Source organism: Grus americana, chromosome 2 (assembly GCF_028858705.1).
Source record: "Grus americana isolate bGruAme1 chromosome 2, bGruAme1.mat, whole genome shotgun sequence".
Lineage (NCBI taxonomy): Eukaryota > Metazoa > Chordata > Aves > Gruiformes > Gruidae > Grus > Grus americana.
The window spans coordinates 103,370,130-103,394,768 of NC_072853.1; the positions used below are offsets into that span (position 1 = coordinate 103,370,130).

At 35.8% G+C, this 24,639-nt stretch overlaps 1 protein-coding gene across 2 annotated transcripts in view; it reads left to right on the forward strand.

Annotated features, from left to right (window-relative positions):
• The window catches only part of ATP9B (ATPase phospholipid transporting 9B (putative)), a 183,029-nt gene that overhangs the window by 145,354 nt on the left and 13,036 nt on the right, over positions 1 to 24,639 (forward strand). For both annotated transcript variants that reach the window (XM_054814848.1, XM_054814849.1), the window contains exons 14-21: positions 2,436 to 2,548; positions 6,331 to 6,579; positions 16,485 to 16,646; positions 18,122 to 18,214; positions 19,380 to 19,463; positions 20,009 to 20,179; positions 21,870 to 21,968; positions 24,483 to 24,572. In XM_054814848.1, the coding sequence (XP_054670823.1) occupies positions 2,436 to 2,548; positions 6,331 to 6,579; positions 16,485 to 16,646; positions 18,122 to 18,214; positions 19,380 to 19,463; positions 20,009 to 20,179; positions 21,870 to 21,968; positions 24,483 to 24,572 (1,061 nt within the window). The remainder of the gene's footprint in view (positions 1 to 2,435; positions 2,549 to 6,330; positions 6,580 to 16,484; positions 16,647 to 18,121; positions 18,215 to 19,379; positions 19,464 to 20,008; positions 20,180 to 21,869; positions 21,969 to 24,482; positions 24,573 to 24,639) is intronic.

The following is a 24,639-nucleotide window of genomic DNA, read 5'->3' on the forward strand; positions in this document are numbered from 1 at the left end:
GTATAAGATGCAAGTATTGAATCAGGATTGCTGGGATGTTTATTTCTGTGTCTTTACAAGTTGATTCTTTTTCCTTGCCCATTTTTTCCTAAACCTCCTTCCCTGGCTCCTGACGATTGCAAGTTAGGAAAATCTATGCTTTTCTGCTCAGAAGTTTTTCTTCTCTGCTTGCTGAGAAGGAGTTGGGGAGGGGGGGAACACACAAATTTTCCACCTATCTACCTTTCCCTCACCAAGCATGATTTGGAGTTGGACTGATTTAATGGTGTCAGAAGAAATAATCTTTCCATATAATAATCATAGGGCTTATTTTGTTTCCTGCTCAGTTTTCCCAAGCAGCAATTACAGAACTGGTGGGAAGCAGGTTTGACAGTTGCCTGCTGTCTCAAGTTTTGAGTAGCATTTAATTTCACAACCCCTAAGGAGTGTTTATTTTAATTCAAAGGCTTGGCAAAGCTAAGGGTGGTGAGAAGATATTAGCATGCCTGGAAAGTAAGGAAGGTGATGCAGATTTACGTGGAAATTTCTTGCAGTAAACATTATTGAACAAAGTGGGTGGGGTTTGTTTTGGTTTGTTTTCTAGAAATGGAGATTTTAGTTTGTCATGTTCGTTAGTGGAGACTTTCATGTTTCTCATGTGCAAACTGAAGATTAGATTTTTCTAGTCTATAATGAAAGTAAAAAAATTAATCAAATTTTATAAAATGTCTCAATAAAAGTACAGCTTCTAAAGGCAGAAGTAATTTCTCATGGTTTATATGATTACTGTAAAACCAAAATAATCTTCTTATCCCTTGTATAAAAGTAACTGAAATTTTCTAACTTGCTAATTCAAGAGATCAGGAACTTTGTCTTCCTGGGCTGTTTTCCAACCTTAGGAATATTCTACTTCTCATGTGAATTTTTGATAGTGTTATGCATATTTTGTGGACAATTAATGCATTTCACATAAACCTTATTTTAAATATTCTTTTAAAATTCAAATAATATGACTCTAGGAAAAAAAATCCTCAACAACATGTAAGGAAATGGGAAGTGTCATTTTTTTTAATGGTAGAGGAGGAATTTGGAATGATCATCTAATGCTGGTAATACAGGAAGAGATGGTTTGATAGTGCCATATGATGGTACAACAACTGAGATGAAGTGCCACTGTACAGATATTACCAGGCAGTAGGAGTGGTAGGCATCTCCAGTATAACTGAGAAAGATGTGAGACTTTTACAGCCCTACCAAATTTTTGACAATCACTAATGGTTCTAGCCTTATTAGATGCATAAACTGGATGCTAACTGTCCAAACAGTTCTGTTTTCCAGATAGTTAATTACAGCATATGTCATGCTTTTAGTCTTCTTTCTTCCTGTGGCTTACTGTGTATTTTCGCATATTGGGACAAAGACATGATATAAAAAGTCTTGATAAATAAAATTAATATGAAATTTCTTTCTGCAATTTTTATTTATAGATAATTATAATATCCTCCACATTAAAAATATTGCAGAAGCTTCAAGAATATCACTTTTGGTACCATGTTGTGTTGGGTTTTTTTTAATCATCACATTTATGTATTTTAATGACCTAAAACAGTGTTGTTAAATATAAGAATAGCTTTATACTCTATTCATTTCACTTCAGTTGAGTAATCATGGAAAAATGTTTTAGGAAGGACCATTATCAAAATAATAATTTGTGAGCTGCCCATGGGAAGCTAGATGGTAGTGACTTCTTTTGCCTGATGTGCCCCATCATGGCAGGCTGAAGCCCCCCACTCCTCAGTTAGAGCTTTTCCAAACCAGGGGATGTAACTAGTTGGCAGAGGTGGACGCAAAGTGTCAGTCTGGACTGACACCCTGTAGTTTCTTACAAATGTGAAGTGAGCTCTGAAAACACTGATTTCATTCATTCCGTCTTATTCTGGTTGGCGGCTAAATCTCTCAAATTTGGAAGTGTTGTTAGGTCTTAACGACTTACTCTAGATAACATTGAACATGCCCATTTGCCAGCGTGTCTGCCTTCGTACACGAAGTGCAGGATATCTCTATGAATTTTGGGGGTTTGGGTTTTGGGGGTTTTTTTGGCTTTTAGATTTTTCTGATACATGGTGCAAACTCTTGCATTGGCTTTTGAGAGTGGGTTCCATCCAGATACTGCATTTCCTATCTCTCATATGAAGAGAAAAGTTTTTGTCTTTTTTCAAGCTTGTATATTTAGTTGTGTTGGCAGAATCAGCTTGAAGGTGGAACCAGTGATTTCTCCCAGTATGACTAACCCTGATCTTTCTCCATAAACATTCCTTTAATTAAACTGATGCTAACTCATGATTCATTCCTTCTTTCCAAAAGAAAGATTTTGGCGGGGTGGGGGGGTGGGTGTGGGGTGTTGTGGCCTTATGGTATTTTTTGCTGCTTTGTGATAGACTACTTCTTTATTACAGGAACACTTACACAGAATGAGATGATATTTAAGCGCCTCCACCTAGGTACTGTGTCCTATGGAACAGATACAATGGATGAAATTCAGAGTCATATTATAAACTCTTATTCACAGGTATCTCATTTCATAAATATTTACCTTTAATATTGAGGGGGTTTTTAGCAATATTGAAGCATTGTTACTATGTCTAGAAGTTTGAGATGCTATGAAAGTTCTTTCATTTGTAGGTATCTCTTAACAGATACGATGAAAGGGAAAAACGTGAGATAGTACATAGTTACCTTCTGATTCTTGTTCCTTGTAATAGCCACTTAAGGGACTTTACTTTTCTATTGCCCACTAGCAGAAATCTGTGTTAACCTGTCTGTGCAGTGCAGTCTTTCTCCTGCCAAATCACCTAAGAGTAAGCCTTTTTAATATAAATAGTATTTATTTATAAAAATATATTATAAATATATTTATATATTATATTATATTTTTATACATATAAAAATATATTATAAAAAAATAACCCATTACTGAGCCTACAAATTACAAGTAAGTATCCAGAACAAGATGAACAGTAATTATATCTTTGAAGATATTCATCAAGAATAAACATCAAAAAGCCACATTAATTGATATAACCAAAAAGTAAAAAAAATAGTTGTCCAAATAAAATTTATAAAGACATACCTAAAAAGCATTTTTAAAATTAAAATGATCACAAACAGCATAAAACTGGGCCGGGGCAAGGGACAAAGTGGAAAACTCCTTATTGCTTGAGAGCAAAGTGTTCCTGCGATATATGAGTGCTTGGTCTCGAAAGTGTACAAGAGGATTATGGTTCCCTGTCTGTCTGTGGGTTGGCTGTGGGATGAAGGGGAGGGGAGATGGAATTCTGCAAGAATCGCTTGCATCTTCCATGTATGTAAACTATTTGGGTGCTTTCTGCAAAGCTTTCTGAGCACCTGATTCCACTCTGAGATTAGGAAGGATCTTTTACTTTATCTTTTATTACTATTCTTTGAAATAAAAAAGAAAAAAAATTTACAGAAGAGGAAATAAATGATAGTTTAACTAATATTTCCATATGTTGCATACAGTACAATAATAAAACTTTTATATAAAAGTTCTTTTCCATAGTTAACTTGGATACACAAACATGACTGGCTGACCCAGTTAAGTTTGTAGACTGACCTCCTTATGTGTGTCCTCATTTTCTCTTACAAAAGGATTGTAGGATCAACAATTGATTAGACTTGTTAGTTGTGTTGTATATTGAACTATGGCTCCCTTCTCATTTGCTCAAAAAAAAAATGAAAATGTAGCTGTTCGACACCATGCTGGACTTGGTTAGTACTATGTAGCTTTCAGGAAGAGAGGCAGGACGGAAAGCAGTGAATAAGCAATGTATGTTCTAAGTTTTCAGTCTGCAACTTCAATTTCTGTATTATTTCCCATCTAAACAGCTCAACAAATTCACTTCTTGAATTCCGTTTCCTTGGATAAATCTACTTCAACCTAATTCTTAGTAGATGTAGCCATGAATAGTAATTGAGATGCAATAATATGCCTTGGAAATGAGATACGGAGCTCTTTTACCTAAAGATCAGCAGTCCAAATTTGATTCAGAGTGGGTTACTGAAGGTAATTGCTACCTGAATATGTTTATAAAAATCACCCAAACATAGTTTTGTTTTAATGGGTTGTTTGGGTATTCACAGTAACAACTGTAGCAATAAATAATATTAACTGACAGTCTCTTGCTCACACGCCTAGGTCTGGCTGAGTTTGACGACTAAGTACCAGTCTTCTAGAGGAGACATATTCATTAACACTATTTTCGTATTTTGCGGTTAAATATGCTATCTGAATAGAATTGTATGATTCCTGGAATTCTTACTTGCTTAAAGCTTGTAGTAGTTTGCTGTAAAATTTAATGAGTGGTACCCATGGTTAATTAAATTTTTAATAACTGTAACATATTTGCTGCTGAAATTTTTTAAAGAAGTAAGAAATGTGAGGGAAGCTTTTTTCTCAATTGTGGGAAAAGATTTCCCAAATCTAGATTTGCTATTAGTAGATGATGAAAAGAACTTTCTCGGAACTTGCTTTTCTTTCAGCTTTATATAACACTACTTGATGTTTAAATAATGCTTTAATTATGCATATGTTGGTAGCAACTCTTTAAAACAGAAAAATTAAGGAGTCTCGGTAACAAAACAGGCAACTGTTAAACAATTGTTTCAATCTGAAAAAGTATGGTGAGGTTTTTATTTAATCTATGATAGTAGAAGCTGCCAGTTAGCTAGGCAGTGGTTCTTGTGTGACATTGATTTTATCCCTTGTTTGTGTTCTATTATTACAGTGGACCTACTAGACTATTGTCATCTTAATGTAACACACAAATCTATTATAACCTGATTATATTTCCCCACTGGAAGCATTTTGTGATAGAGGGCATAATCTTTAATGGAATTTGTGTGAAATTAAATTATACAAGCATCAATAAACATAACATAATTCAGAAGGAGTAAATCAGCTTAATTTATTTGCGGCTGTAATGGCATCAGTGTTAGCAGAATGCAAATGCAGAGGTTTAAAGCAGTAGCTGAAAAGCAGTGCCAGATGAGCAGAAAGTTAAACCCTTTATTAGACAACACTGTAATTTGATGGGCAGAATGTTCACGGTTCAGCAGATTGCAGTCAGGAGGAAAAAAGCATGGTTTCTGAAGAGGTTTGCTGAGTTACCCTGGAGTGAACAGAAGAGCCTTTGGTAGTACTGCTGATATATTTAATGTGCTGGCTTTAAAAAAAAACAAACATAAAAAAACCCCAAAACCCCAATAAAACCCAAGCAAAAAAAACCCCAAACCCACTTATTTTCGACTAGTTATAAATATATGGTACTTTCTCTTACAAGATTCAGTCATGTGCTTGAGCATTTCTGAAGGATAACTTAAAATAGTGCTAATTTGGTGGTTATGCAGCAGTAATGTGATCTCCAAATATGTGTCCAACTATTATTTTGCATGATTATTTTATTAGATTATTATGTTCTTGTAAGGACAAACAAATTTCAGCCTGCAGCAAAAGCATACAAACTGCATTAGTTTACAAATAATATAGAAATAATGTAGGTTGTAAATTAAATCAACAAAATCTGTATTTTAATGACTCCTAATATTTAGCAATTATACTTGCTTTTGTTCTTTTGTTCCATACCAATGCAATGGTCTTTACCTAAATCTCTGTATTTTAAAGATTTAAAAGAAAAGGATTTTTTTTTTTTTCAATTTAATGGCATTGGAGTTTCCAATCTCTGAATGTGCACAAGTGACAAAAATTCCACCCTTGCAATTTTGTTTTGATGTTTCTGAACTCATCCAGTTGGTTGCTGGCTTAAATACTTTTTAAAAAACAAGTCATAGTAAGTAAAGGACATTAAAGGACTATTGTGACTGATCACTGAAAAAGGTAAATTCTGAAGAGAGGAAGCAGGGTTTTCTGCAGAATCCAGTCAGCCTATTCACCCCTTTTGCTGCATACTTGTTTTCATTTCACATGGCAGGGGGGTTAGAATTAGATGATCTTTAAGGTCCCTTCCAACCCAAACCATTCTGTGATTCTATGATTTTTCAATTGTCTGCAGGCTGTTTTACTGAAATCTGACAACAAATTTAAGGTGATGATCCCACAGTTATGTATCAGTTCTACAGAAAAGTAGATGAGAGTTTTTTATGAATCACAAACCGACTGAGTTGACAGTAGGTTATGTAAAATAAATAAATGGTTACTATCCTTATCACTCATCAACCTTTGTAAAGGGAACAATCGGACATATATATTAGTATTCATGTTTTGTTGCCATTATTGAACTTTGGTTTACTATTCATTGTGTTGGGTCTTTAAAGGCACACTCTCAGAATAGTGGAAACGGTACCAGTTCAACACCATCTAGGAAACCTCAGTCGTCTGCACCCAAAGTCCGCAAGAGTGTCAGCAGTCGGATACATGAAGCAGTGAAGGCCATTGCGCTGTGCCACAATGTGACCCCAGTATATGAATCCCGGGCTGGTGTGTCTGGAGAAACAGAATATGCAGAGGTGGATCAGGACTTCAGCGATGAAAATCGAACTTACCAGGCTTCCAGCCCTGATGAGGTTAGTATGCAAGGGTGAAAAAATTAATATCTCATAAAGAACAGGATAAGCCAAGTTAAAAAGAGCAGAACTGTGAAAGAAAAGTGTTTTGGGCTGGGGTTTCTTTAAAATTAGCAGTAATCTGGTTTTATTTCCTCTACAGCTGTAGGAAAGATCTGATGTTTCTTTGTTACATAAAAGTGTTTTCAATTATTTGACTAAAAGGTCTGTGAAGTCAGTACTTTGGGATCGATACTGTGTTGAGTACTGCAATTAAAGTTATTATGTGTATTCTCAAAACATTATCTATGATTCATAGCATATACATGCAAAAAGGAATATGAAACTGCTTTGAGTGATGGACAACCATGTACATTAGCTAGAGACACTACCAGTTAGTGTAATGTATAGATTCTTAACAGGGGGAAAAAACCCCAAACCTCAGATAGTCCTGTAGAAAAGCTTTTGAGCTTCAAACCCCATGCAGTTTCATAATCTTCAGGGTTCAGTCAAAATTGCATCAAGTGTAGCACGAATTTAAAACCCTATTTCAATAAAAAACATGCATTTGACTTCCATTGAAATCTAAATTTTAAACAAATCCCACAGCTTTCAGTGGATTTGAGTTATTGTTCTGAATAATCCTGTTTTGGGGCCTAAATTGATTGCCTCAAATTCAATCTAAAAAATGCTAGAAGAGAGAGGCAAAGCTGAAGTTTTTGCCCATTCACTTTATAAAACCATGTATGTACTTGATACAGTAAAATAAAAAGAGTATTTTGAGGTTGGTTTGCCTGTGAAAGTGAGCAGGTTGAGGGGCCACTTTGCTTTAAAGAAATTCTAGTGGTATCTGAAGATTGGATGTACTGTTGGTGGTGTAGCCATGGTAGCTCAGTCATAATCAAAACAAGGTTGTTGCAAGATCTGAAGAAGGGAGTGTGTATCTGAAAGGCTGTTTATTTTTCTAGCTATACAAGTTGATCTAATACAAGATAATACTTCTTCCACAAACCTCATCTTGCCACAGTATAGTCTATTATTCTTGGTATACGTTTGGTTTACATGCCTAGTATATCACCATATGTAATACTAACAAAACTTCAGCAATTCAAACTGCAAGCTGTAATTGCTAAAAGTAACAAGTCTATAACAAGTCTTTTTAGGAATGCAAGAAATAAAATTAAGTCTGTCTCTATGTAGTACTGAACTAGCAGGCATTACATGCATTTCAGATGCTGTAAACACAGTTCATCGTGTCAAAGGATTGTGGAATATAAAGAAGTGGCTGGTTCTCAGTGATTAAAATGTGGCAGAACATTTTTAAAAATAAAACTCTAGGCAGGACTTGAGACGCTGCTCTTTGGCTAAAATTAAAAATCCATAATACTATATGTGGTGGTTTAGAGTGTGGGTTGATCTGCATTATGAATTGAGAATGCTGGAAGTGCATTTGTTTGTGCCAGAGGTACACTGTAAACATAGTTTGTTAGTGTAGTTGTACAATGCTTGACTTTTATTATGAACATGTGTACAAATTTTCATATGCACATATATTCACTAAATAGATCAGTGTAACGAGCCTGTGAGATATTACTAAATATAATGAAAAACTGCATGAGCAAGTATCTGCCTGTGCAGATGTGATGACAGCTATGGATGAAGTAAACATTCTGCTTTAACAGCCAAAAGTATTACTAAATTGGGTGGAGAGATGTGCAATTGAGAGAGACTACGTGAGTTTTTTCTCCTACTTGCTCTTCTCTCCCTGTGGGCTTCTGTATATTCATTCAGTTGTTTGGAACCTGAAAATATTACCATAAAGAGCAATTCTCCTCCCATATTTGCTAAAGGAAACAGCTGTAAGACTTGAGCGTTATGCAGGTGGTGCCCTGGGGAGACAGTAGGGAATTTGACCTTGGAAAGACGAAGGGAAAGTTGATAAAGTGCTAATATGACAGATCTAGGATTCAGGGTGGAGAGGGAAGTAGAAAAGGAAATGGGCAACAAAGAAACCGTTAGTGCTGAAGTGGAAGAGAAAGCACAGGTATCCTTTTAATAATGATTTTTTTTTAATCATCTCAACTCATACATTCAACCTATATGACAGTGAAATGAAAAGCTTACATTTTTAGAACAGCCAGTATTAAATTTTCTTTTTGTTTCTCAAAGATAATGCTTGAAACATTAGTAAAGTTATCATATCGAACAAATATGCTTTAATATAATGAAAAATTGATGCTAAATGGAGTCTTATAAAAAGATGAAGCTACAAAAAACATATAAACAGCATAAAAATTGCAGCATGACAGCAAAAAGCCTAAGAGTTGAAAGACTAGCAGGTCTTTATCATAATTTTTTAAAGAGTTCTATTGATGCAATGTTTGCAAATCACTGGAGCCTAAGGAAAATAATGTAAATGGTTCATTATTTAGCTTATTGAACTTTCCTGCAGTTAGGTTGACGGATGATGCCAATGTTTCCCAATCACCAAAGTACCATTTTAAAAGCATTTTTTATTGAATAAAGTGCTTGGAATATTGCACCCTGGAGCTTTATTTAGGGAAATGGTTCAATTGATGTTTTCTGTTTAACCTCAGCACTGACCTATCACAACATATTTGGTTAATAAGCAACATTATCATTTAATAGACTTAACCAGTTTTATGCATTGTACTTTCTCAACATTACAACTCTGTTCTCTTAGATTTTGTTTATGGATCTGGCTTGATTGCGGTCTTTTGAAAAAAGAGGTTATTTCCACAGTTGTCTGTTGCGTTATATAATATTGGTGATATCACTGTAGCATATAAAGAGCAGAGAACAACGTGTAAGTATAAACTATTCTTCCATGTAGGAAAGTATAAAAAGCAGTTTAGTAATACGTTGATACACTACACTTAATGAATTGACTTGAGGAATTCATTTGAAATTCTTCACATCTGTGTGTGTATGCATGCATCCATACACAGATAAAATATAACAATAACAAAGTATGCACATTTAGAAGTAGCTACATTCATCATAAAAGATGTATTTATCTATTGTTAGAGTAACCTGAGATAAGTAACTGATTTTGTATTCATAATGTGAACCCTACTTATGCCAGGCTCTTTGTTTCTTATGATAAGTGATCAATATTTCATTTTCTCTGAAAGAGTGGAAAGTTTCATTTGTCTGTCACTTGTCCTCTACAGCTGTAGCATAGCAAACAATAAACATTCACTGAGAACTCACTGAAAAAAATGAAAAGGACTCCTACTTGGCCATCATAGCTGTGGGTTCGGGTCCTCTGTAGAAAGCCAGCTACATTAATGTAATGAACAATCATAAAAGGATATAAGCTAAGTAGGTAAAGCAGTGGAGTTCAAAGGTCACAGACCCAAGCAATTCAGGGGCATGCTATGAACAGGAGCCTTTGAAGACCTTTGCTCCCCTTGGTCAGAAAAGATTGATCAGTCACAATTTTTAATGACTGCTTACTCTCATAAACCAGCTATTTATTGGTTATGTTTTGTCCTGCACTGTTATATTCTCAAGCATTTCTAATTCCAGGATTTTGAATATTTAAATACTACTTAAAGTGTGGTCAGTTATTTAATTCCAACGTTTCTGTCCAGAGACAACAGAGTTGCTAAAATTAATTACAAGGATATAAAGCCAATCATTTAAAAACAGACAGGGAAATGATATGCCCTTAGTGAAGCAGCTTTTGTGTTTACAAAAGTGAAGCTGTAATGTATGAGACATGTTGTATTGTTTAATTCATTTTATTGTGTGTGCTTATTGAAGCAAGACTAATTGTGTTGTTTTGTCAATGTATTGTGAAAAGCAAATCACTCAGTAGCATAAAACCATCACTTTCATGACCTTCGAGACCCACAAAGAATAACTACTCCATAGCTTGTCTTGAATATTGATTGACAGTTTTTTCACATGATCAAGCTGTACTTTTAAGTTAATAATTTTATTTTAATTATGAAGCTTCTCGGTGAAAAGTGATGGACTGCAAATGTTTGTTATCAAATCATTATTTATAAATATAAACAAACCAGTGTTGATTGGAAACACATGTGAGTTGTTGTTGAACAATCCAAACAAACTGTTGGGAACACTCAGGCAGTAGGAAAAAGAAATCTCACTGCTTCTTCCCTGTTTCCAAACCAATAACCTTAACTTCAAAATACCACATGTATAACCTCTGTATGCCTTACATGGCAACCTGATTTTGAAAGTAGATCCTATTGTCTGAAGTAAAGATGCTCTTAAATACTCTGAAATAAATGAAGGTTGGTTACATGAGAATTATTCTAAGCAGAAAAACTAGCTTACAGAATTTCCATCCCTAGTCCTTCTTTCTCACCCTACAAATTTCTCCCTTGTATATGCCAAAACCTTTGAAGCCTTGTTTAGATGGGTCATTTTTCAGTTTGTGGTGAAGTTCATAGCGTGGCTCCAGAAAAGCTGTCAGCACAACTGAGGGGGACCTCCCAAACTGCTGGATGGGGTGGAGAAGAGCTGCCAACACCAGCCGCGAGGCGGTGGATCTTTTTCTTAACTGTCGTCAGCTCAAAAGGGAATATTGTGTGTTGAAAGTGACAATTAGTTGGCCATAAACTGTTTTGAGCAACACTTTGTAAATATGGAGCAGTTAGATATTTCTACAGGGAGCAGCAATGGCAGACTGGCCTGCAAGGAAAGGGAAGCCAGGAGCTGAGCATGATAGCCAGGCTACTAGAGGCAGTGGCCTCAGTGATGAGGTGTACAGCCTCACAGTATCCAAGCAAGGTGAAAAGAGAATGTCTCATGATGGAAACCAGAGGCAGTCAAGAGTATAGATTGTTGTACTAGTCTGTGGTGATGAGGCACATCTGAATTCAAGCCAGGAAGTCAAATCATTAAGACAGTAACAAGCATTAGCCACAGTCTGGTGATTGCAAGGAAAGTTCATGGCAGTGAGGCAGGTCCAAAGCCAGGAGGTCATGTCTGCCCATTGGGGCCAGGTCAGCGGGGTACGTGGCCAAATGTGGGCACAACTGCAACGTGGCTGCAACGTAGCTCTCACAGGACCAAGCGTGAGAGCCAAGTGAAAGGGGGAAGGCAGCCTCCATGGAGGCTTCTTTGAGCTGTTTCTTCATCACAGCTCTTAACAGTGAGCTGGCCTTGAACGCAGCTGGTTAAACTCCTAGGAAGGAGTGTGCACTCAGGGCCTTGACAGCTTCAGTCTAAATAGTGTTTTGAATATTTTTTCATGGAAATACATTGCTATTCTGTCTTGGTTGATAAAAGGTTATGTTTGAGTCAAGTAAGTATCCAATCTCTCTTTCAGTGTACCCAAACTAAGAGTAGGGCGAGTTGTTGGGGTTTTTTTCACTTTTGCTTTCTCTCTCAAATATTTTATTATTAAAACCAAAATTAGTGGATTAGGTTCCTAAGATCAGCTTAGTTCCAAACATCCCAGAATTCAAAGGGAGTGGTAGTAGTATGACGGTTTGTATATTCCAGTCCTGACTGACGTAGTATCTAAAGCAAACAAGAACAGCCTTAAGGCATTTTATTTGGTCTTCTGCCAAGCAGTAATAGCCTTTTAGGATTGATCCAGCAACTGAATGTCTTCAGGATTCAGCAGGGTGCTTCAAATACCTCACTTTGTGGATTTATAACTTTGTGTGCCCAAAGGCAAGGATAGTTTCATTTTTTCAAGTGACCATATCAGCTCTTCTTTAACTGGGACTTCTTCATGCCATCATGCTCCCAAGATGACAAGTGACTAGAGGTAGTTACATTTTCCACAGAGCAAAGGGACTCAATGTTGCAGTTCCCCAAACTGAAAACTTGGAAGACAGCTGGGTGATAAGTGATGTTTCCTATTGGTCCGGAGGAAACTAAGGAAGATGTTAATCTGAGAGGGAATGAGAGTGCCCTTCCTTGTGTAAATTATTCACCCTCACAGGGAAAGGTTAGGAGAATTCAGAGATGAGCTTTGAGTTGGGCTATGTAAGGAACAGTCTTGCACATACTGATTGAATGGCCAAAAGCCATCCAACACCACTCCAGAGAGAAGCAAACTCCTGTTATTTGATAGGGCAGGGAAGTACTTACCTCTTTCATCCTCAGAGTTGAAAGTAAATAAAGATATGGCTGTTCCTTTAAATGCTTTCTATGGACAATCTGTTTCAATTTATATGCCAGCCTTAATTTTGACTGTTGACTTGTGTACTTAGATGTTTGTAGCATTTTCTGCCACATAATTATTTTCATCGGGGTTGTTAAATGGGACTCATAGGCTAATAGAACGTATTGTAGAAGAGATTTTTTTCTTAAAAAAAATTAAAAAATATGTTGGCACCATAGTTGGAAAAAAAACATTTAGAATGTCATTGGTTTAAGAGAAAATTAAATATACCAAGCTTTTTGTGGCCTATCAGTTTACATGTTTTCTGAAGTTTTTTGAAATTGTTTATTAGTATTTATTTTAGATTAAAATCAGTCTAATGTTCTAATTAAATAGGCAGTTCTGAATCCACAACAGGAATAATGGGTTTGGGGTTGGTTTTGTGCTTGGTAGGGGGCTTATGAAACCCTTAACTGTTCATTTTCCTGACTTTAGAGGGCTTTGGTTTTATGACTGATAAAACAGGTAACTGCATCATTGTCACTTAACCTTGTGTGCTTTATGGAACTTTCTAGAAACTACCTAAGATATTTATAAGCTGCTTGTTTTGATTTAGTTATGTAAACGAACATTTCTAAATAAATGGGATTACTATGTCCCCAAAATGTGGAATTAGTATGCAGGCCTGCCATGGTCTGTAGCAACAATCCTTCTGAAGTTTCTCCTCTTCATGCCCCTCTCAAGACGCACACGCTCCTCAGGCAGCTGAGCTAGAGACGCTGTCCTGCTTGGAGACGCTACTTCTACCTCCTGAGTTGGTGCTGCTGTGGGTTATGTCGTGGGTCACGCAGTTACTGCTTGAGTTGAGAGAGTTTACTTATGAAGTCTCTGCATTTGACTTTGAATGGAAATCTCTGCTGAGGTCGTTGAAGTATTTGATATTTGGGGCTGTGAACTCTGGAAGCTCTGAGGGTCAGGTGGCCTCTAGTGGAGAGACCTCAACAGTAGGCGTGTGGTAAATACAAACATGTGGAAGATTTTGGGGAAGAAACACTAAACAAGAGGTGTTTCTCAATAGCTTTTGTCAGATCTGTTGCATTTCCATTTCACAATGCAAGTATTTGCTACCTTCATTCCTAATTTGGAAGTTGCTACTTTGACCTTGTCATGCATGAGGTGGATAACTGTCTTTACCCTTTGGATTGCCACTGAGGAGGAAGACAATTAGCAAGTTAGAAACCACAGAAGCTCACTTTGACTCCACCTACTTTACCTATCCTGGGAACACTACACAGTTCATGGGTTCAGGTGCACACCCGTGTCTCAGGAGTGGGAGGACCCTATGTCTACCAATGTACTTCTGTCTCCTGGGCAGACAGTTGCCATAGAAGGGAAGCTTGGTGGTAAGCCAGACAAGATCCACAAAATATTCAAATAAGTCCCTAACCTGGATTCAGGAAACTTGACACATTTCGTCTGGGGGTGTTAGGAAATTAATGGTTATTGTCAAATATTATTATTAGAATGATTTTTTTTTTAAAACCAAAATGGTAGCATCACCAGCAAAGACTTTTGTGCTTGTCCAACCTTTGATTGCTTTATCTGACTCCATCCAATATGTCAAGCTCTGTAGAAACCACAGCTGCTGCGTTTACCTGGCATTCTAGGGGTTCTTGATGTATGCACACTATATTGCAAGACCATTTTAATGTATGGTTGCAGAAATCTATTGAGAATATATTTGTAGAAGAGAAACCTCAAGAAGAGAAACTTACCTGAAAATCCTTTTACTGAACTCTGTATAGCCAGCCATTCAGTATATATTTATTTGTTAGATTTATAATTTAGATTTTCATGCTATTTGTGAAATACTGTTTTTAAAAAAATACTTGTATATTCTGAAACTTCAGATATTTAATGGTAAGGTCTGATTATGTTGCTCTGGATACTGCTAAGGTCTAGCTGCTCTGATTCATTCTGAATGATGAGAGGCAAACTTAATATCTTGCTCTCGAGTTTATTCAGCTGCCTTTTAAGCATCTATTTGACTCTTGAGCCTTATTGACTATTTCTGCTATGGTATTTGCACTGATCAATTTAAAAGAAAAAAATATATATGCAGTTGAGTGTAGGCCAGGTATAAGAATCCAAAATGACTGTGCTGCAAAATGCTAATTCAAATGGTAGGTGAAGCCAAGCATAAACAAAATAATAAACAGATGTGAGTCACCAAATATAGAACACTTAAGTCCTAGCTGCAAAGGGACACAAATGAGATGATAGGGTATTAGTAGAAAGATGCAATTTACAGGTCAGAATGTAATAGTAACCTTTCACTGTGAAAATTGAAAATTAACCTTGGGAGCATTGGATCATTTACAGCTTATATGGTACTTTTATTGAAGAAGAAAAATCGCTAAAGAGACTTCCTGTGATTTTCGAGGTTTTAAAATGATGCTTTTCAAAATGTGTTCTTTTCTCTTCTGTAACTCCATCTCGCTGTGTTTTCATTTGGTGATGCCTACACAGATGGCACTACTAGGGTTTCTTAGGGGTTTACACAAATTTTTTTTCCAATTTTAAATTTTCATAGAAGCTACCGTGATTTACTAGCTTTGAGTGAAATTCTTAGTGAGTATTAGTTACCACATCTGTTGAACTTATCTAGGGATTTTACTACTTGCATGTCTTGTATTAGACTGCTTAATTTTTATTTTTTTATCTTACCTGAGGTTAATAGCAGAGGCAAGTTCCATAAAAATCATGTGAACTTCATTATAATTACTTGTCCAGTAATTTAAAAATCTGTTTTCTGATAATGATTAGCATTTGGAAAAATAAAAATAGAATTGAGACAGATAATTCTTTCTTTTTTTATCAGAAACTTCCCATTCATATATGGAATATGGCTTGTATATAAACTAACAGTAAAGCACTTTTCCTTAAGTATTAATTTTTTGAAGGAATAAACCATGCGGTGGTGGTGATAGAAAAATGTCTAGTGTGTTATTTAAAGCATAACATAGAAGAAAATAGAAGCTAGATGTCATGCACTTTAAAGCAGCAAATTTTTTTTTAAAAAAGCAAATCTCTAATGCATGCATTTAAGGTGCCATGTAGTGGTAGCTAATAGTGATTATCGTATAATGCAGCATTTCTGGGTTTGTGAAAGGGACTTTCACAAGCATGTTTGTGGGACGCAGTATTGTAACCTTGGTTTCCATCTCATTTGATATGGTAAGAACTCAATTATATTACTGTTGAAACAAAAGTAATAAAATGATGCAAGTGAACAAAGCAAGCTAAAAATAAGATCCTTTGCTTATCTTTTACTATGTATTACAGTGTCTCAACTTGCATGTAGTTATAGATCTAATAAATTGTTTTATATGGAAATACTCCCAAAATCTTTTACTTACATAGCGGTGTCATTGGTACAGAAATTGTATTCTGGTTTTGCATAATTTCTACTGGATGTTCTTTAAGTATCATTGAGTATTATATCTGGGTTTCTTTTAATTAGAACTGTTACTTCTGAGCAATATATTCTAAATACCTTATTTGCAGGAATAAGTTCAAAAGTTTTTATATTCTTCATAAGAATTTTTGTAAGCTTTCTGAAGGAAAATACTGACTTGATGTATTAAGATTTTGTACTCAGTCTAGTGCTATTCACATTTTTTTCTCCTAGATTCTTGAAAGAGTTTAGACTTTTACCCTAGCAACAGTTGTTTGGCTTTAGTGTAATTTATATAACAGTATAATAAACCCTTCACATTTAAACATGTCTCGTCTTTTCTTTTTCTTTCTTTAGGTAGCTCTGGTGCAGTGGACAGAGAGTGTCGGTCTCACTCTGGTTAACAGGGATTTGACCTCAATGCAGCTGAAGACCCCTGGTGGACACATTCTGACGTACTATATTCTGCAGATCTTTCCCTTCACTTCTGAGAGCAAGCGCATGGGGATCATAGTTAGGGTAATTTTGGGAGTGTTCTGGGTGTTGGCTTTTACTTCTCAAAAAAGGTTTTTACTGAACGTTTATTTTTATAAAATTTCATACCAAATTGATCCTTCAGGGAATGCATTTCACAAGATTTTTTAAAATGGAAAGTATACCTTTGACACAGGTACACATGAAATACCAGGCAAGCAATTGTAGAAAAATCAGGCTAACTTGATGTTGCAGAGGGCTTTGTAAAGAACAAACTCTTCTCTGCTGTGGGAACGCTTAGCCTCTGATGTTGCAAGTTGCCTTTAAGCCGTTGTTTTTAATTTTCCATTTGTTTCTTTCATACAAAATATGTTGCTTCTTCAAGGGATAAATTAACAGCTGAAATTTCTTACAATAGTAGTTAATGTCTTTCTATACTACTAGTGCTGCTGCTTTTCCAGAGTCAGTATTGATACCTGAACTGACATGCATACACAGCACAACCCACAGGGTCTAAGATTTATGAGATAATTGCTTAGTTGTCTCCTAGATGCCCAGTTGGGAGCACAGTAATGATCATTAAAACCTCAGATGAAAGGAAGCCACAACACCATGCTAAAAGTAAGGTTTAAACCTCCGCCAATGATAAGCCATCCATGCTACATAACTTCTCCCTACCTAAAATCAGGCACTGTAGCAGAACAGCTTCAGACAACGTTGTTAGATGTGTACATCAGTGCCGTGTCCCAGCTAAACAGGTGTCAAACTCATCCCATTTTTTATTTGCCTGTGATGTCAAGCCAGGCATGCCATCAGCCTTAGGCAAGGATACTTCAAGCAGAATGTGTGCATTCTCAGGTCTGGAGAGACCTTGGCAAGTCTGTATTTCATTAGGTAAGGTTGGCACTAAGAGCCTGTTTAACAGTGACATGTTCAGAGAATTCTAAGAAGCTTGCAGATCAGACTAATCCATTCCTTCTGTGAAAGACCATACCTCAGAAACTCCTGATTTGGATTATATTTGCCTGCATGTGAACTCTGTGAATAAGCAATGAATGTTTTATCATTACAACATCTGTAACAAGCATTTACACTAAGTTACTTGTAAATTTTTAATTACTTAGGTATTTCAAAGATACAGAGCAAATTTTGTGTTGTGGGTTAGATAGTATATGCCACCAAAGAAACAAAATAGTAGTTAGAGGGGGCATAACAGTGATATTTTAAAATTTAAATGGGCAGTTTAGGGATGCTGAGAAATCTGTTACTTATATTATCTTCAGTTAGAACTGATCCTCTTATATGAGAAAGCAGGCAGTATGGATCTCAATGGAATCAGAGATGTCGTTGGCAGTAGTAACATCAAATCATAAAACTTACCCACCTGTTGGCAAGGTACTCCATCTTTTATAAATGACAATCCACTGACTAATTCAAAAGACAGTTAATTATTGGTAGGTAATTGTTTTGACTGTACAAATAGATCTGGTTTTTTCCCTCTTTCTTTTGTAAAATTTTAGGATGAATCTTCAGGAGAAATAACATTTTACATGAAGGGTGCAGATGTTGCAATGTCCACTATTGTACAGTACAATGATTGGTTAGAAGAAGAGGTAAGAAACAAAATGAAAATCTATAAAAATTAAAATTTTGTAAAAACTAAACTTTTAAAATCAAAATATCAGCTATTATTGGAATAGGTTTAAAGGAAACCCTGAGCCAATGCAGTAATGGGTTTTGAAGTTCAGTTACATATATCCTGAATGGGTTTTAAGGGATTAGAATTATTTCCAAATCTTGAATAACCCAGAGGAAAAGCAAAGCTGGTAGTCATAGCAGAACATGTTCCTACTTAAAACAAGGAAATTTGTTTTTCATTGACTGACCTTTCACATAAAACCTAATTATTTCTGAGAAGTATTCTGCTATAAACCTATTTTTCCTGAAATGCCCTTGTTTTATCAGATTCAGCAGTGAAGTATGATTATGAATTACAAAGTTTAATAAGGGTTGCAGCCAAATCGAAATAGTTTTTGCCACACTTATTAAACTTAATATAAAATAGCTGACTGAATTTCAAAACTGATTAATATTTTTCACTGTGTGGCTCTAGTAGGTACCAGCAATGATCTTATTTTGACCCTACATACAGACAATATGTTAATACAATGATTACACCATGTATGTTCATAATGGTATTGGCAATATGAATCAATATCTGCTGCAGGGCAGTTTGATTTATTTGGGGACATGAATAAATTAAACTCCCTCAAGAACTAGGAAAATGTCATAAAAATTACTTTTGGCGATAATGATGCACAATTAATTGTAAAATACTTGTTTAATTTATTTAGCTTTATGAGGTCAGATCAATAAGTGTTTTGCACTGGACAGCCTTGTTTTTCATTAAGACATGCTATTCCATGGCTATTTTTAATGTGTAGATATTCTTCTGATAAGAGGTATGTTAAGTGGAAAAAGAAAATGTATCTGTTATATGCATCAAAAATAGTTTTAATTTGTTTTAAAGCTTCAGCGTAAAAGATATCCTTTAAGATAGGAGAGGAAGTTTAGCTGGCTTACCAATAGCATACCAGGTCATCTGGGGGACTTGAAGTATAATTGCTTTTTATTCTGCTTGTGGCTTCTCCAAAATAATCTAAGAGTCTAAAGAAACACCAAAAGTTATGGTACAGATACCCTGTATTAGCATATAGTGTAAAATGTGTACATATGGTTGAATATTTGCAAAACTATTCTGTGGTTTGGTCCATTTAGTGTGGAAATATGGCACGAGAAGGACTGCGTACACTGGTTGTTGCCAAAAAATCGCTGACTGAAGAACAGTATCAAGATTTTGAGGTATGAAGGGACAAGAGTGATCTTGTGCTTCGCTATAGGTACTTTAAGGGGAACATTTCTCTTTTTTATTCTATTAAAGTGGCAAAAAAAGATAATTCATATTTAAAATGTCAATAGTTGAGGTATGGCACACAGTCTGTTAGAGATTTTGTCATTTGTTAGTGATCTGCAGTCATACATAGGATATACTGTTTTGCTTTATTATGTGGCTTGACAGTGTTTTCCCAGAAGCTAGCATAATGTTAATTCTGTAGCTTCAGCGTGACCTAAAAAAATCTACTTGTTCTCAAAGATAAGGGCAGTTCCTGCTTAGATGCTGTGATGCCTAATTCTTAATAGTTCTTAAGAAGGCATTGTCTTGAGGTGATTTGTCAGAAAACACATGTATAACATTGGGTGTAAAGTAAAATTCGCTCTTTTGATCTTATTATTCATTAAAGCTATTTGAAGACAAACATTTAGCCTTATGAATCCATATTACAAGACTGAATGTGCACTTTATGAATCATAGCAAACTCTCAGTAGTTTTGTGTTTGTACAAACAGAATCGATATAACCAAGCAAAGTTAAGCATACATGATAGAAACCTGAAGGTTGCTGCTGTTGTAGAGAGTTTGGAGCGAGAAATGGAATTGCTGTGTCTCACTGGAGTAGAAGATCAGCTGCAAGCAGATGTTAGACCAACTCTAGAGATGCTAAGAAATGCTGGAATAAAGGTAATAAACATGTACTGGTGACATAACAGGATATAATTTATTATTTTTTTTTAATAAAACATGAATTATATTTGTCTGTATTCAGGTTCATTCAAAGTAAGAAATATGCCAAGTCCTTAGCACATTCTGGGCATGAGCCAGCAGAAACGAACAAGACGTATGTGAAGTTCCCTTGTCCACCACAAGTTTCATTGATCTTAACCTTACTTCTGTAGGAAAACTACCACTGGATAAATGTATGTGACTCCCAGTCATTTATCCCCTGCCTGTCTACAGTAAACTGTCCTAGCTGACACTGAATGAGTTTGGCACAAGATTCATATGATAACAGTGTTTTCAGGCTTGGCACTCATGAGAAGTCTCAGCAAAGATCAAAAGGTGAATTGTTTGAACTAGAATTCAGAACTGCCCTCAGAGTTTGTTCATGTAATGTTAAAGAGACGGTGTCAAAAGCTTTGCACAAGAGTTTGTACTGTGTTTTGTTCATAGGCAGGCTGTGCTAGACAGCAATCAATTGCATGTTTAGGAGTAATACATTTTTTTGAGAGAGTGTTTGAAGTAAAGATATGAGCAATATCTGAGGGGAGTGTGCAAGATTATACACATTTTGCTTGAAGCAGAGTGTCAAACTCCGAACAGAAAAGTTGTGTTGACTTTTCATTGGTTAAATTGAATCAGATACAATGTTGGTTTTAGCCTGAGAAGGAGGGTAAATTATTTTGATTTCCAACAAGCATGGGAAATCTCCCTTTATGTGAGAGGAGCAGGAATGCATGGAGCTCTGCCTTGGGACAAATGATGAGCCAGTTGAGAATTTATGGGTGAGAATTAGTGGGCAGACCAATGTGGACAAAATTATGGTAAGTATCTGCTACAGACTGCCTGATCAAGAAATAGTAGAAGAGGCCTTCTTCAGACAACTGGAAAAAGCCTCACATTTGCACATGCTAGTCCTTGTGCTGGACTTTAACCACCCCAATATCTGCTGGAATGGCAACAACAAGAGGGCACAAGCAAACCATGAGAATTTTGCAATGTAATGACAATAATTTCCTGACACAGGTGATTGAGGTGAGAGAGCACTGTGTCACTTTAAGAACAGATGGATCCTCAACCTTATTCCTTAAACTTTAATGCCTTCATCCCAGTTCTGCATGATTGGTGGGCAGGATCTCTTTGGAGCATTGGGACTGTAGCTCTTTCTCCAGGATATGCTGTCTCATTGCTTGGCTGCTGCTCTCTGATAGATTCTCACTAGGGTCACGGACTGTTGTGTCACATCATTTTGCTGACAAATGTTATCTCTCTTGTAGTTGTCTGCATCCTCACTCTTTCGATCAAGGTAGTATCAGGGCCATAGGGAAAGGCTTTTATGCTTTCCCAGCTGTTCAGCTATGCCAGTGGGTTTCCCCAGAGTTTCACCTTGTCTTCATGTAAACTGAGATGTTGGCCCTTGTGAGAAGGGAAGGGGAATGAAGCTGCCTGAAGTAAAGACAGTTCTTCTCTGCTTTGTGTGTTGTTGCAGTAAAAACTGCTCATGAATTTTAGTTAGAAATGCACATATCAGTATATTTTTTCTGGTAATGTAATCCCAAAAGGTACTAGAAAAAGGTTGGAGAGAGACATCACTTAGATTTGGAGAACAGACACATTAATGTCCAATGGAGTAAACTTCTACGTTATTTTGCAGATATGGATGTTAACAGGAGATAAACTGGAGACAGCAACCTGCATCGCAAAAAGTTCTCACTTAGTGTCTAGAACTCAAGATATTCACATTTTCAGACCTGTAAGTATAGTTCCAACTTTTTTGTTGGTTCATCAAAGGACAGCTAATAACAATGTTGCTTTATTTGATCAGGAGTTGGCTGCTTATTGAAAATTGATGAATTATTGTACAGAGTGTCATAATGGTCAAGAGATTAGTACTTAGGTTGTTATTCAAGGATGTAGAATTAAAGCATTGCTTCTGTTTAAGGGTACTTGTTTCTAGATTTGTTTATATGCTACAGAAATGTTTGTAGCCATGTTCAGGTGACCTAGGTTCAACATGTGTTTTACACTCTTCACTGATACAATGGACATAGTAGGGCACCTCTGAATCGTGATGGAGAGGGATCTGTGTGAGGTGCTGATCCAAACAGAAAGTGTGTCCAGGAATTTAGGCTATCTGAATGTGGTTCTTGCTTGTTCTAGCATTTTAATTACTTGAACTCTTCAGACTCAGGCAGAATTAATCCTGAATTAAACTGTGATTCCAACACCCTCTGCATAGACGTAGTTCAAATCAGTATGAGAAAATTTGATTTTTTTTAATATCATGATATATATTTGCATTTTATTAACAGACTGAGATAATTGTCAGAAAGGTAAACTGAATATCTTTTTCTATACATTTTGGTTATATTTGCATAGCATCAACTCTACTGAAGCCAAACAAAAATAGATTTTCCAGACGTTGATTGATGCTGTGTGATCAGACATAATATGTCTCTGTTTGTTCTAAATGAACCACTTGTACCTACAGAAATAATTATATGAATATAATTTACATGTAAATGTAGTTTCTTCTGAAGCATCAGAATGGCAAATTAGGCCCTGCAGACTACTATTTGCAACTAAATTATTAATGCTTCTGATAAAACTTCAGATCAATTTTTGTTGACCTTTCCATGTTGTAACACCACAAATTAAGTCTTCCTGAACAAAATCTATTTAGTTGAGTTAGATTTTTATTTTCATTACCTTGACTGGTAGTAAGAGATCAGCATAAAACTGTGTTAACTTAGACTACGCAAAGTTTTGAATTAGTTAGGAAATGGATTTATACAGAATTATTTCTGTGGCTGCATTTGTTGCAGAGAAATAACTACTGGATTAATGTAAGAAAATACCAAGCACTCTAACACTTCTATTTTAGTTATAAATTAGTAAATAAAAAATTATTTACTACTTTGGCTTCCCAAAAAATGCATTTTGTTTTTAATGCTCTTCCTTTTTATTCTTAGAAGTCTCAACTTCTTCATTTTGTAATGAAATTAACTGATACATTGTTCTAGAGGTATTTACAAATTTTTAAAAAAATATCTCTGTTAGATGAAAGGTAGAACGGAGAGGACAATTACTGCTCATGAGGGTGCGCCAAGTGCTGACATCTCTTAATCTCTGTAATGCAGAAAGATTATAGGGGTTCAGTGCAATCCAGGGTACCTAAGAGTTGGCAGACAAGGAGCTTTCTCTTTACATGTTTAATTGTGAGAAAGGAGAAAAAAAAATTCTTAGTTGGAGCACATGTATGGGTTTTTTTGTTTGCAGGTGCTTTTTAATGTAACTCAGATTTTATGTGCAGTAGAGTCCATCCTGGAGGGAGAAGGGTCTTTGGAATGCATCTGATTCTGGGTAGTAGCGGGCCAAAGACAAAACTTCATAATACTTCAGTATAATTAAGACTCATATATTTTAAAAGTTATTTACAGTGGTGACAGAGCCAAAGTTAGAAGTGTAATCGGAGTTTGTGTTTTATTCTGTGCTTGTCTTGTGTGATAGCTCTAAAATATCTTGATCTTTTATTGGAGAAAAAAAAAAAAACCCAAACCAAAACTGTCAGTCTCCTCAAAATCTGGTTATAATTTGATTTTTTTCATGTTCTGTGTTGTAGCTCAAAACGTTCCAAAATACATTTGGTAACCTTTGACCATTTTTTGCATTTCACAACTGGGCCTTTCTGAAACAATAATTACATAAATAAAAAAATCTATGATGTAGTTCTTTTGTATTATGCTACTTGATCCTGCTTGCATACTCATGCAAGATCCAAAAGGATTAGTACTAGTGAGCATTTTTATGTGCCCTTTGAAATCTGTCTCTACTTACCCAAACTGAAGGAACTATTAATACGAACATGTTGCATTATTCTAAGAACATATTTTACTGGTTAATAAATAAAAGTTTTGGGGTTTGTTTGGTTTTTTGTCTATTTTTTCTCTAGCCCTGGAAAGACTCAGATCAGCTTGAATTTAAGATATTTTAATGTCATTAATCCATTAATTTTTTAGTCCTGGTCTCCTTCGGTGAGGAACCAGTTATGCCCACTACATAGATTTTCCTTATTTGATGATTACTTTTTCACTCCATAAGATTTGAAGCTTGTAGTCACATTCCATGGATATTGGGCTTGAAGCAGGATAAAACACTTGCTGAAGAACCAAGGCTTTTTGAGTTCTCAAAATCTGATTTATTTAGGCAGGTTGTTTTTAAGAATATAACAAAATCTTTTAAGTGAGTGGGGTTTTTTTTATTAAAGGTTACCACTCGAGGAGAGGCTCACTTAGAACTAAATGCCTTTAGGAGGAAGCATGACTGTGCCTTGGTGATATCTGGGGACTCACTTGAGGTATGAACTTGGTTTCTGTCAAATTACATTTATCTATATGCTTATATTCAAAAAGTACAGTATCAGT